The sequence below is a fragment of the Rhinopithecus roxellana genome, chromosome 6 (genome assembly GCF_007565055.1).
Source record: "Rhinopithecus roxellana isolate Shanxi Qingling chromosome 6, ASM756505v1, whole genome shotgun sequence".
NCBI classification, from domain to species: Eukaryota; Metazoa; Chordata; class Mammalia; order Primates; family Cercopithecidae; genus Rhinopithecus; species Rhinopithecus roxellana.
In genome coordinates, this window is record NC_044554.1 from 4,239,289 (window position 1) to 4,251,516 (window position 12,228).

The window sequence follows — 12,228 nt, forward strand, 5'->3', positions numbered from 1 at the left end:
CAAAGTGCTGGGATTACAGGCGTGAGCCACTGTACCGGGCCAGTCTATTTGGGATTTTAAAAGCTAATGTAAATCCCTCTACTTCTGTTCCCCTAAACCTACGACGCTCATGCAGCTGAAGTGGCCATGCACAAACCCGGAGGTATCACGGAGGTGGAGAAGGCTCTTGCACTTCTAGGCACACGTTATTGCTCTTTTTTTTTTTTTTTTTTTGGGACGGAGTCTCGCTCTGTCGCCCAGGCTGGAGAGCAGTGGCCGGATCTCAGCTCGCTTCAAGCTCCACCTCCCAGGTTCATGCTATTCTCCTACCTCAGCCTCCCGAGTAGCTGGGACTACGGGTGCCCGCCACCTTGCCCGGATAGTTTTTTGTATTTTTTTAGTAGAGATGGGGTTTCACCATGTTAGCCAGGATGGTCTCGATCTCCTGACCTCGTGATCCACCTGTCTCGGCCTCCCAAAGTGCTGGGATTACAGGATTGAGCCACCGCGCCCGGCCCCTATTGCTGGTTCTTTAGTGGGCTGTCAGAATGTCTAGAACCTACGTCTGGTAGGACTTCTAATTTTTATTGCTACTCATATGATTAGCATTATCTCATTAGCCAGGAGCTGACAAAAATCTCTGCGTCTTCCAGTGTTTTGATGGGAGCAGGTCCTCCAAACTTCCTTTTATGAAATTAGATGAGATGCATAATTTTCTTATCTCTAGCTTTGGAACAAACTAGTTTTGAAAAAAAGATACTAGAAGCCTTGTCTATCATAATAAATGTTAATGATAACATTACCAAATGGTATTAAAACCTTTACTGATAAAAAGTCATCTGCATGCCTCACCTGCAGTCCTCCTGCTCTTTAGACCCCAGCACAGCAAGCCCTCCAGACTCCACCACCAGCACAGGACGTGCCCAGGTTTCATTGCGCTTGAGAGATTTTCATTATCTGGTCCATGGGTCACGCTTCCAACTCTGAGGGAGACCCATCTATTTCTTTACACATGAGCCAGGGTGTGCCACTAAACCGTTCTGGGTCACTCCATTTAGGTGTGTCGCTTGTAGGCGGCAGCGTTTCCCCAGCCCTGTCTCAAAGTCTTCTGCACTCACTGTTGCAACATTCAGGCTTCTCTCATTTTATTTTTCTATTTTATGATTCTGAATGTTACTTCCCACCCCCACGCCCTGTATCTGGTCAACAGAGTTGTTGGTTCTGTTTGTCTTGTTTTGCATGGTTATTTTTTCTCTCCAACAATTTGGAAGATTACCATTTCTACTAACATCACTGAGCAATGGTATTTACTAGCACGTTTAAGTTTATATATCTTTATTCTCCGTTACTGCCAGAACGTAACGGTGTCGATGACTGACCTCCTGTTTGAAACAAACTGCACTCAGGCTTCACTTCTTCCCACCTCGCTACTGGGTCCCAGCTCCAGTTCTGAGGGCACTTACTGAGATGCTGTGTTAGTTTACAGTCCATTTTTAAGAACAGCTTCATTGAGGTGTACTTGGCATACTATAAGATTAGCCGTTTAAATGTACAATCCAATGATTTTAGCAAATTTACAGAGTTCCACAGCGACCCCCACAATCCGGTTTTGGGTCCCTCCACTTCTCCGAAGCTCCTGCTGCCACCTCCAGTCCTGTGCAGCCCCTGGCCCGCTCTGTGTCTGTAAATGTGCCTTTCAGGCCAGCCGCGGTGGCTCACGCCTGTAATCCCAGCACTTTGGGAGGCCGAGGCAGGCGGATCACGAGGTCAGGAGATCAAGACCATCCTAGCTAACACAGTGAAACTCCGTCTCTACTAAAAATACAAAAAAATTAGCTGGGCGCGGCGGCAGGCGCCTGTAGTCCCAGCTGCTGGGGAGGCTGAGGCAGGGGAATGGCGTGAACCCAGGAGGTGGAGCTTGCAGTGAGCAGAGAGATCCGCGCCACTGCACTCCAGCCTGGGCGACAGAGCAAGACTCCATCTCAAAAAAAAAAAAAAAGTGCCTTTCAAAGGACAGTTTATTCACACAGAATTACGTATAATAATACATCGTTCTGTGTCTGCTTTGTTCACTTAGCACAGTGTTTTCAATATTCATACACAGTGTAGTAGATATCATTTATTCCTTTTAAATTCTGAATATCTCTTAATTTACAGAATTTACTAGCAGTTTGTGTACTTATTTCCAGTTTTTGACCATTATGAAGACTTGCTCTGAACATTCATATACACACTGTGTGAACATACGCTGTCATCTGTACACTCCCAAGAGTGGGGCTGCGACATCACACTGACGAACATTCTCAAGATAACGTGCCTGCACCCCTTGAAAATGGGGATACAGAAGAAAGGAAACTGAAGAGCATACCAATTAAATGCAACATGTGGTCCTGGATCGGATACTACCAAGGGCGTGAGGGGACAAGTGGTCTAACACCTGAAGAGCCGGTCACAAGGTGACTGCGGCGCTCCGCCCCCACTGAGCGCTGACTCAGGTCTGAGTGCGGCCTGAAAATGTTCATTTTTAACATGTGCTCAAGCGATGCTGCAACTGCTGGTCCCAGGACCACACTCTGCAGCCAGTGGATCCGGCAAGTGCTATATGTCAGAGTTCAGTTTCTGGACTTGTAATAATTTAATTGTGGCCATTTAGAAAATGTCTCTAGTCTTAGGAAGTACGCGCTGAAATATTTAGGGAAGACCTCATGTCTTCAACCTACTCTCAAATGACTCAGTAAAGAAATGCATGAAAAGAATGATAAAGTAAATGTAGCAAAATGTTAACAATTGGTCAGTGCGGGTTTAGAAGTTCCTGGTCAATTCTCACAACTTTTCTATACATTTAAAATAGTTTCAAAGTAAAAAGTTAAAGAATAACTTCACTGAGAAATATAATAAAATACTTGGGGTGCTGGGCACGATGGCTCACGCCTATACTCCCAGCACTGTGTAAGGCCAAGGCGGGTGGATCACTTGAGGTCAGGAGTTTGACACCAGCCTACCCAACATGGTGAAACCCCGTCTCTACTAAAAATACAAAAATTAGCCGGGCATGGTGGCGCACGCCTGTAATCACAGCTACTCAGGAGGTGGAGGCAGCAGAAGTGCTTGAACCAGGGAGGGAGAGGTTGCGGTGAGCCAAGATCGTGCCATTGCCCTCTGCACTCCAGCCTGGGCGACAGAGTAAAACTCTGCCTCAAAAACAAACGAACAAAACAACAACAAAAAAGCAAAAAAACAACATTACTTTTTCCCCCTTGAGACGGGATCTCACTACCACATTGCCCAGGTTGGTCTTACACTCCTGGGCTCAACTAATCCTCCCACCTCAGCCTCAAGAGTCGCTGGGACTGGCCGGGCGCGGTGGCTCAAGCCTGTAATCCCAGCACTTTGGGAGGCCGAGACGGGCGGATCACGAGGTCAGGAGATCGAGACCATCCTGGCTAACACGGTGAAACCCCATCTCTACTAAAAAAAAATACAAAAACACTAGCTGGGTGTGGTGGCGGCGCCTGTAGTCCCAGCTACTCGGGAGGCTGAGGCAGGAGAATGGTGGGAGCCCGGGAGGCGGAGCTTGCAGTGAGCCGAGATCCAGCCACCGCACTCCAGCGTGGGCGACAGGGCGAGACTCCGTCTCAAAGAAAAAAAAAAAAGAGTAGCTGGGACTACATAAGCGTGCAGGAAGTCTTTCTGATTGAAGGTTATTTGAAAGTGAATCCAGCTGGGCATGGAGTGGTGGCTCACACCTGTCATCCCAGCACTTTGCAGGGCTGAAGTGAGAGGACTGCTTGGGCCCAGGAGTTGGAGGCCAGCCTGGGGAATACAGTGAAACCCCTCTCTACAAAAAATCCAAATATTAGCCAGGCACGGTGGTACATGCCTGTAGTCCCAGCTACTTGGGAGGCTGAGGTGGGAAGATTGCTTGAGTCTGGGTGGTTGAGGCTGCAGTGAGCTGTGATCACACCATTGCACTCCAGCCTGGGTGATACAGCAAGTGCCCATCTTAATTAAAAACAAAAGGAAAAAAGAAAGCGAATGCCTATTAAGTTTCATAAGCACAAGCTACATACAGTACTTACCTAATTATATATTATTCTATAATATATACCACTATATTTTTAAATGTTAATATGGCTTTAATTTACAATGAATACAGGAATTATGATTAGACATTCTTGAGGCAATTTTTTTTTTTTTTTGGAGACAGGGTCTCATTCTGTCACCCAGGCTGGAGTGCAGTGCAGTGGCGCAATCTCGGCTCACTGCAACCTCCACCTCCTGGGTTCAAGCGATTCTCATGCCTCAGCCTCCCAAGTAACTGGGATTACAGGCACACACCACCATGCTCGGCTCATTTTTCTGTATTTTTAGCAGACACGAGGTTTCATCATGTTGGCCAGGCTGGTCTCAAACTCCTGATTTCAAAAAATAAGCCAAATTACATAAGATCAACATTAATTTCTAGAAGTGGTAAAATAAGGCTCGGAAGCATATACACTCCATCAACATCTCTAGGTTGTACCTGCTTCAGTTCAGTAGCAAAAAGCCCAAGATGTGTTACAGATTTATGAGACTGATTATTAATATTGCAAACAGTCCCTCCAAATGCAGGATTTGTTCACAGGCAATCATAACCACAATGTACAACTATCATGTGAATAGGTTATTGTGAACAAAAAAAAGCAACCCCAAATAAAACTAGCACTGAAATACATACATCATAACGAGTACTTAATTAAAAATCTAGCTGAAGATAAAAACTGAAGTGTACATAAAAGGACTTCATTTAACCCTACTGAATGTTCTGCTGCCTTTCTTAGGATGATGTGGTCTTTAAAGCAAATGTCATGAAAGTTGTGTACCTTAAACCCCAAGAGAGGGGGTCGAGAGCAGCTTGTTACAAACTTCAGCAGTTTGCGCTTTTCTTCATCAGTGAACCCTTCCACAACTCTCCAGAAGACCTTAATAACAGGATGGTCTGCAGAATAGCCTCCTATGGCAAAATGAACACAAACTTTATGAAATGCAAAGCACACCCACGCTTCAGGACCCACAGGGATTGGTCCAGACCCCCACAGATACTGAAGTCCACGGATCCTCAAGTCCCTTCTATAAAACGGCATGGCATCTGTGTATCACCTGTGTACGTCCTTCTGTGCACTTCCATGATCTCTAGAGCACTCGGATCATCTAATCTAAGGCAGAGGCTATGTAAATGGCTGTGACACTATATTTAGCACACATTCAGTGCAGACACAACCACTGCTTTTTCCTCAAATATTTTAAAACTGCAATTGGTTGAAGCCATGGATGTGGAAAGAACGCACAGATATGAAGGACCAATTGTAAATGCAAAAGTGGAATTCTCTGCCTTCCCTTGCCTCTGCCCCACCCACCGCCAATTATGTGGAGGTGATAGGCAAAGTACAAGAACAGGAGCAACTTAAGGAGGGTCAAAGCAGGGCCAGGCACCGTGGCTCACACCTGTAATCCCAGCACTGTGGGAGGCCCGGGCTGTCAGATCACTTGAGGCTGGGAGCTGGAGAGCAGCCTGGCCAACGTGGTGAAACCGTCTCTACCAAAAGTACAAAAATTAGCTGGACGTCATGGGGCACACCTGTCATCTCAGCTTCTCAGGAAGCTGAGGTGGGAGAGTCGCTTGAACTCAGAAGGTGGAGGATGCAGTGAGTTGAGATTGCATCATTGCACTCCAGCCTTGGTGACAGGGCGAGATTTGCCCTCAAAAAATAAAATAAAAAGCTAGAATAAGGATCACCCTGTAGCTATAAAGATGAATGCAGGCACCAAAAGCTACTGCAAAGGAGCCTTATTTTGAAGAACTGTGCTAGCAGTTCAAAGCCACTGCTGAGTAGACTGTAGAGAACGGGTTTGCATGTGGTCACAGATCTAAAACGACAGACAATGGGTGTCCAGTACTAACACAGCTGGGTGTTTTCCCAGCATGATTTGGTGTCTAAATTAATTTTATCATTTTTCCTTCTGATAACTTATCATCATTCCAATATTAATACCATGGCTAACAACCAATCTCACTATATGATGAGACCACTATTCTAAAATGTAATGTCTGCCACTTACAGCTTTTAATCTAGTAAAGTGCTTCCTAAACCTAAAATAATTGCTATATATTGTTCCCTCATTGTTAATATACTACAGAAATAACAGCAATAAAATACTTAAGTGCATTAATTGGCACCACAATGAACAGACTATTTTAAACCTATTTACTGGCATAGCTGAGATTATTAAAGGTGCAAACCCTCAGTGCAGATGGGTAATGCAAACCACCAAAGACAATCTCTTGGAAAATGAAAGGTCAGATTGATTTCATTTCCTTCAACTTATGACCTGATCATGGGGACAATGTGACCTTAGGCATTACCTGCTTTTACATAAAGATTAGACTTCAAATTTAGGGCAATACAAACTAACTATAGATAAAAGATACATACACATGGATACACACAGGTATATGTAAGAATGATTTTTTTTGTAAATTTAGAGTTTTGCAGCCATCAGCACAATCCAGTTTTAGAATATTTCCATTTCCTCAAAAAGTTCTCACTTGCACCCAGTAGACAACTAGTGGGTATGTGGGGTTATCTCATTTGGATTTAAGTGGCATTTTTCTATGACTAATGGTGTTGCACGTCGCATCGTGTGCTTATTTGCTTACTGGCCATTTATCTTCTTATGTTAAACATCTAATTGTTTTTGCTCATGTGTGTATGTATGTATATTTATTTAGAAACAGGGTTTCACTCCTGTCGCCCAGGCTGGAGTGCAGTGGCATGATCTCAGCTCACTGAGATCCCACGACCTCCGTTTCCCAGCTCAAGTGCTTCTCCTGCTTGCTTCAGCACCCCAAGTAGCTGGGACTACAGGTATGCACCACCACGCCCAGCTAATTTTTGTGTTTTTTTGTAGAGATAGGATTTTGCCACATTGCCCAGGCTGGTTTCAAACTCCTGAGCTCAAGTGATCCACCTGTCTCAGCTTCCCAAAGGCTGGGATTACAGGCGTGAGCCACTGCACTCAGCCATCTGGTTTTTGAACCATGTAAATTACCCATACAAAAGATTACAATAAAAATTACTTTGGGGCCAGGCATGGTAGCTCATGCGACCAGGAAACCATCCCGGCCAACATGGCAAAACCCTGTCTCTACTCAAAATACAAAAATTAGTTGGGCCTGGTGGCAGATGCCTGTAATCCCAGCTATTTGGGAGGCTGATGCAGGAGAATTGCTCGAACCGGGGAGGCAAAGGTTTCAGTGAGCTGGGATTGCGCCACTGCACTCTAGCCTAGGAGACAAGAGTGAAACTCTGTCTGAAAAAAATAAAATAAAATAAAAATTACTTTGGAAATATGATCACCTGCAACATTTTCAGAAACAATAACCAATAGTGATAACATACCTGAATAGTTTGTAAAGGATTTTAGGTCCTCTAGGCTTATGGGAACTTGTGCACCAGAAATTAATACCTAAGGAAAAAAGTTCAAATAACAACATTTGAGGTACATTTTAAGAAAGCCTTTTCATTTCCTGTGACAAGCGTGTCCCAAAAAGTCAGCAGGTATGGTACCTGAATTTCTTGCTGATCAAACATTCGGAGCCACTCGAGGCTGACGACATTGGCAAGGCCCTGTCGGAAAGCCAGGCAGTGCTGGCGGATCTGCCTGTTCAGCCTGTAGTCCGCCACCAAGTGGATGTACGCAATCCGGTTGGCGCTGGTGACAGGAATGTCTTTCCCACCGAATTTTAGTTCAACTACCTGGAAATACAAAACATAGGGATCTCAAAATCCTCAAAGTATGATAATAGATTGAAAAAAAAAAAAAGCAAGAAACAAATGTTTTAAGGAAATAGGACTTGATGCTTCGTGAACGAGGATCTAAATACGAAACAGTACGTGAGTATGCATACCATCGTGCACAGATGCAAAGATGCACCTCCAAGAAGAGTCTCCAAAGCCCAGCACCTTATTCTGTCTTTCAGATCACTAACCATCCATGTTTCCTCCAAAACACTAGGGAATTGTACAGCAATGTCACCATGACAATTTTATTTAAACAAAAATGAGAAATCACGAAAGGCAAAGATACGAAGCAAACAATCACTGTAAGTCAGAAGAGAAAACGCGACTCATTCTGGAGGAAAAGCAAAGGCTGTAGTAAAGTGATTACTCATTTTCATCCACATAAGCAGCACATACTTACCTGTGTGCTTCCACAATGCCATTACCATAAAGCACTTTCATTACGACGCAAAGGGTGGTGGTAACGATCAGTGAAAATAGATCAGCCAATTTCTTATGTATACAAACAGTGAGTAAGAACACTTTTTATTAGTACATGGCTACATTCACAGAATTTGCAGGTATAATGCGGGGCTCCCATAAGCACCATGACAGTGCTCATGAGAAAAGCAACATAGCGGAAACACAGACCTGGATCTTACTGTCCCCCACTTGTATGGGGGACAAGTCACTTTACACCTTGAAATATTTGGCCATTAATAAAATGGTGATATTTGTTTGTCTGACTTGGAATTGCTGTGATTATATGATTGTATGAATTAATAAATACAAAACAGTACATGAGCAAAATACTATAAGCATGTAATCATAATTTATGAAGAGTATATTTTAAAATAAAAAAATTTTTAAAAAGTATTTATTAAGAAAACCAAGAAACAGCCTGGGTATAGTGGCTCATGCCTCTAATCCCAGGACTGTGGGAGGCTGATGCAGGAGGATCCCTTAAGCCCAGGAGTTTGAGATAAAGCAAGGCCCCCACCTATATTTCTAAAACAAAACAAAACAAACAAACAAAAAAACAACAAAAACACCCCAACTGCATTCCTGGGGTTAGATGAGGGCAGCCTATACTATGGACAAAGAAAATATAAAATAAGCCCAAAATAAATGAACAAAGACATTTCCACTTCCCTACCTTTCCATTCTTTTCTTTTCACAGCCTTCAGTTTTCCTGGTAGCTTTAATATTCCTAGAGTAACTGACAAGACTGCTGCCTCTGGGCAATGGCACTGATGTCCCACCCAGTCTCTTACCATTTACAGAAAGACTGTTTCACAAATCTGCTAGAGAGCCTGACTTAAGTCATCCTACAGCTGATGGTTACAGGAGAGCCATTTGCTGGTTCTCATTTTACATAGAATGTTCAAATAGAACTTGAACGTTCAACTTAAAAGATCTGCTTCTTTTAACGTTTCACATTTTAAATGATGATTCAATTATTCTCACTAATTCACTTTCTAAGGTTTGGAACCATCAAGCCTAAGAATGGGCTTTCAATTCCATTGTCTTCATTCTGATTAAAGATTGTGTTCATTACCTTAATTCCTTTGCTTGTACTCAGCTGACAGTCCATCTGTTAACCAAGCCTCAGGAGGCTAGCTATTATATTTCAATATATAAAATACCACCCCTTCCTTTAAATGGATTAGAGGTAGGTAATAAATGATGATGTACTTGTATGATTTGGAAGACAAAGGACCAGTGAAGTTATCAGTTAAAGGAACTTCCAAGGCTCCCAATTACCTTGCCTGATCAGAAAAAACAGACATTTCTAGTAACTTTTTTTTTTTTTTTTGAGACAAGGTCTCACTCTGTCACCCAGGCTGAAGTGCAGTGGAGCAATCTCGGCTCACTGCAACCTCCGCCACCTGGGTTCAAGCGATTCTTGTGCCTCAACCTCCCGAGTAGCTGGAATTACAGACGTGTACCACCACGCCCAGCTAATTTTTGTATTTTTAGTAGAGATGGGGTGTCGCCATGTTGGGCAGGCTGGTCTGAACTCCTGACCTCAAATGATCCACCTGCCTTGGCCTCCCAAAGTGCTGGGATTATAGCCGTGAGCCACTGCACCCGGCCCCTCTAATAACTTTTAAATGGTTACACTACTTTTAATTTAAAATCTTCTCTCAGGCTAAGCCTAAACAACTATGTGTACTTAAAAATCATGTCACATAAGTGCTAAATTTCAGATCTGAGGGACATACTTAAAATTTCCTCTAGATCGGGCACGGTGGCTCACGCCGGTAATCTCAGCACTTTGGGAGGCCGAGGTGGGCGGATCATGAGGTCAGGAGATTGAGACCATCCTGGCTAACACGGTAAAACCCCGTCTCTACTAAAAATACAAAAAACTAGCCGGGCGAGGTGGCGGGCGCCTGTAGTCCCAGCTACTTGGGAGGCTGAGGCAGGAGAATGGTGTGAACCTGGGAGGCGGAGCTTGCAGTGAGCCAAGATTGCACCACTCACCCCAGCCCGGGCGACAGAGCGAGACTCCGTCTCAAAAAAAAAAAAAAAAAAAAGAAAAAAAAAATTTCCTCTAAATACAAATATATTTAACTGGAGCAGTTCTCAGGACAGCAAGATACCAAGAACTGTCCTCTCTGTTCCTCCAAAAGGTCTGTTTTCACTTAGAATCCATAAGGCCCCACAAGACACCACCGTACATGACCTACTACCATTAGCTCATTTCATCCTCCGGCACTCACACCCATCTGAGATGAGGAAAGGGTCTTGGGACTTCCTTAAGGCTCACAGAACAGCAGCCAAACCAGGACCTGAAGCAAGGTGTCGTGACTCAAGTCCCATCTTTTTTTACCTAACAGATGGTTATTTGTGGGTCCTTCTTAAACTTAAAGCCTTAGCATTTTCCGCTAGAAAGAGTTCTATGTAAATTAGTCGTCTAAAATTTCATGGTCACTATTAAACAGATTAACAGCCAAATTGATTACACTGAAGAAAACAAATCTGAGAGAAGCACCATATTTTAAAAGGGACGATTAACATAACCTGCTGACACAATAAAGTATTTGCATATTACAAGTCTTTAAATCACACTTTCTAAACTTAACAACTTATATGGAGGACTACCTATTTGTTCCTATAGAAATCCTTAAGATCTTCCTCTAAGGTGCTTCACTAGTGAATTTCTTAATTTTTCTAATGAGGCTCTTTAGTATAATTATTCTCATACATTATCTATAATTTTTAACTCAGTGGGAATTTCTATGAATAATTGGAACATCTTAACTTCACACTTTTGCTTTTAACAGATTCCAGTATTATCGGCAGTGCTTTAATGGAATTCTTGCATATGCGACGTTTCACTATTACCATTTATTTCAGAAGGAAAAATGGGAAACGCTCGCATTAGCAAAGGCCTCAGGCAGGTCACACAACACTCACCATCTGGAGGCTTTTGTGCCACTTAGAAATCAGGCCACTAGGTGGCGCAAGGCCACAGCAGCAACATCACTGGGTGTCAGTACTTCCTGATGACAGTGACAGCCACCAAAATTATCTAAACTTTGCATTGTTGAAAATTCAGCTCTTGGCCGGGCACGGTGGCTCAAGCCTGTAATCCCAGCACTTTGGGAGGCCGAGACGGGCGGATCACAAGGTCAGGAGATCGAGACCATCCTGGCGAACACGGTGAAACCCCGTCTCTACTAAAGAATACAAAAAACTAGCCGGGCGATGTGGCGGGGGCCTGTAGTCCCAGCTACTCGGGAGGCTGAGGCAGGAGAATGGCGTGAACCCGGGAGGTGGAGCTTGCAGTGAGCTGAGATCCGGCCACTGCACTCCAGCCTGGGCGACAGAGCCAGACTCCGCCTCAAAAAAAAAAAAAAAAAAAAAAAAAAAAAAAAAAAAAAAAAAAAAAATTCAGCTCTATGGTATGGAAAAATACGTACAAACAAAAGCAGCTAAATAAACCGTAACCAAACAAAACATGGCTCTTGGACAGAAAGGCAGCTTGCATCTGTAATCCCAGCACTTGGGGAGGTGGAGGCAGGAGGATCACTTGAGCCCAGGAGTTTGAGACCAGCCTGGACAACACAGGGAGACACTCATGTCTACAAAAAATATAAAAATCAGCCAGGAATGGTGGCTCACGCCTGTAATCCCAGCACTTTGGGAGGCTGAGGCAGGAGGATCGCTTGAGCTCAGGAATTTGAGATCAACCTGGGTAACACATGGCGACACTGTCTCTACAAAAAACACAAAATGAGCCAAATTTGGTGGTGCACGCCTGTAATCCCAGCTACTCAGGAGACTGAGGGTGCAGTGAGCCGAGACTGCATCACTCCACTCCTCCAGCCTGGGTGACAGAGTGAGACCCTGTCTCAAAACAACACAACAAAAAACCCCACATGCTAAAGCAGACAGAATAGTGTATGAGCTCCCAACCCCA

General features: G+C 43.9%; 1 protein-coding gene across 1 annotated transcript in view; it reads right to left on the reverse strand.

The window, feature by feature from the left end:
* Window positions 1-12,228, reverse strand: part of LOC104671760 (ubiquitin-protein ligase E3C) — a 108,573-nt gene that overhangs the window by 8,055 nt on the left and 88,290 nt on the right. The window contains exons 18-20 of the mRNA XM_030932288.1: window positions 7,587-7,775; window positions 7,419-7,485; window positions 4,842-4,972 (exon numbers count right to left, since the gene is read on the reverse strand). Coding sequence (XP_030788148.1) covers window positions 4,842-4,972; window positions 7,419-7,485; window positions 7,587-7,775 — 387 coding nt within the window. The remainder of the gene's footprint in view (window positions 1-4,841; window positions 4,973-7,418; window positions 7,486-7,586; window positions 7,776-12,228) is intronic.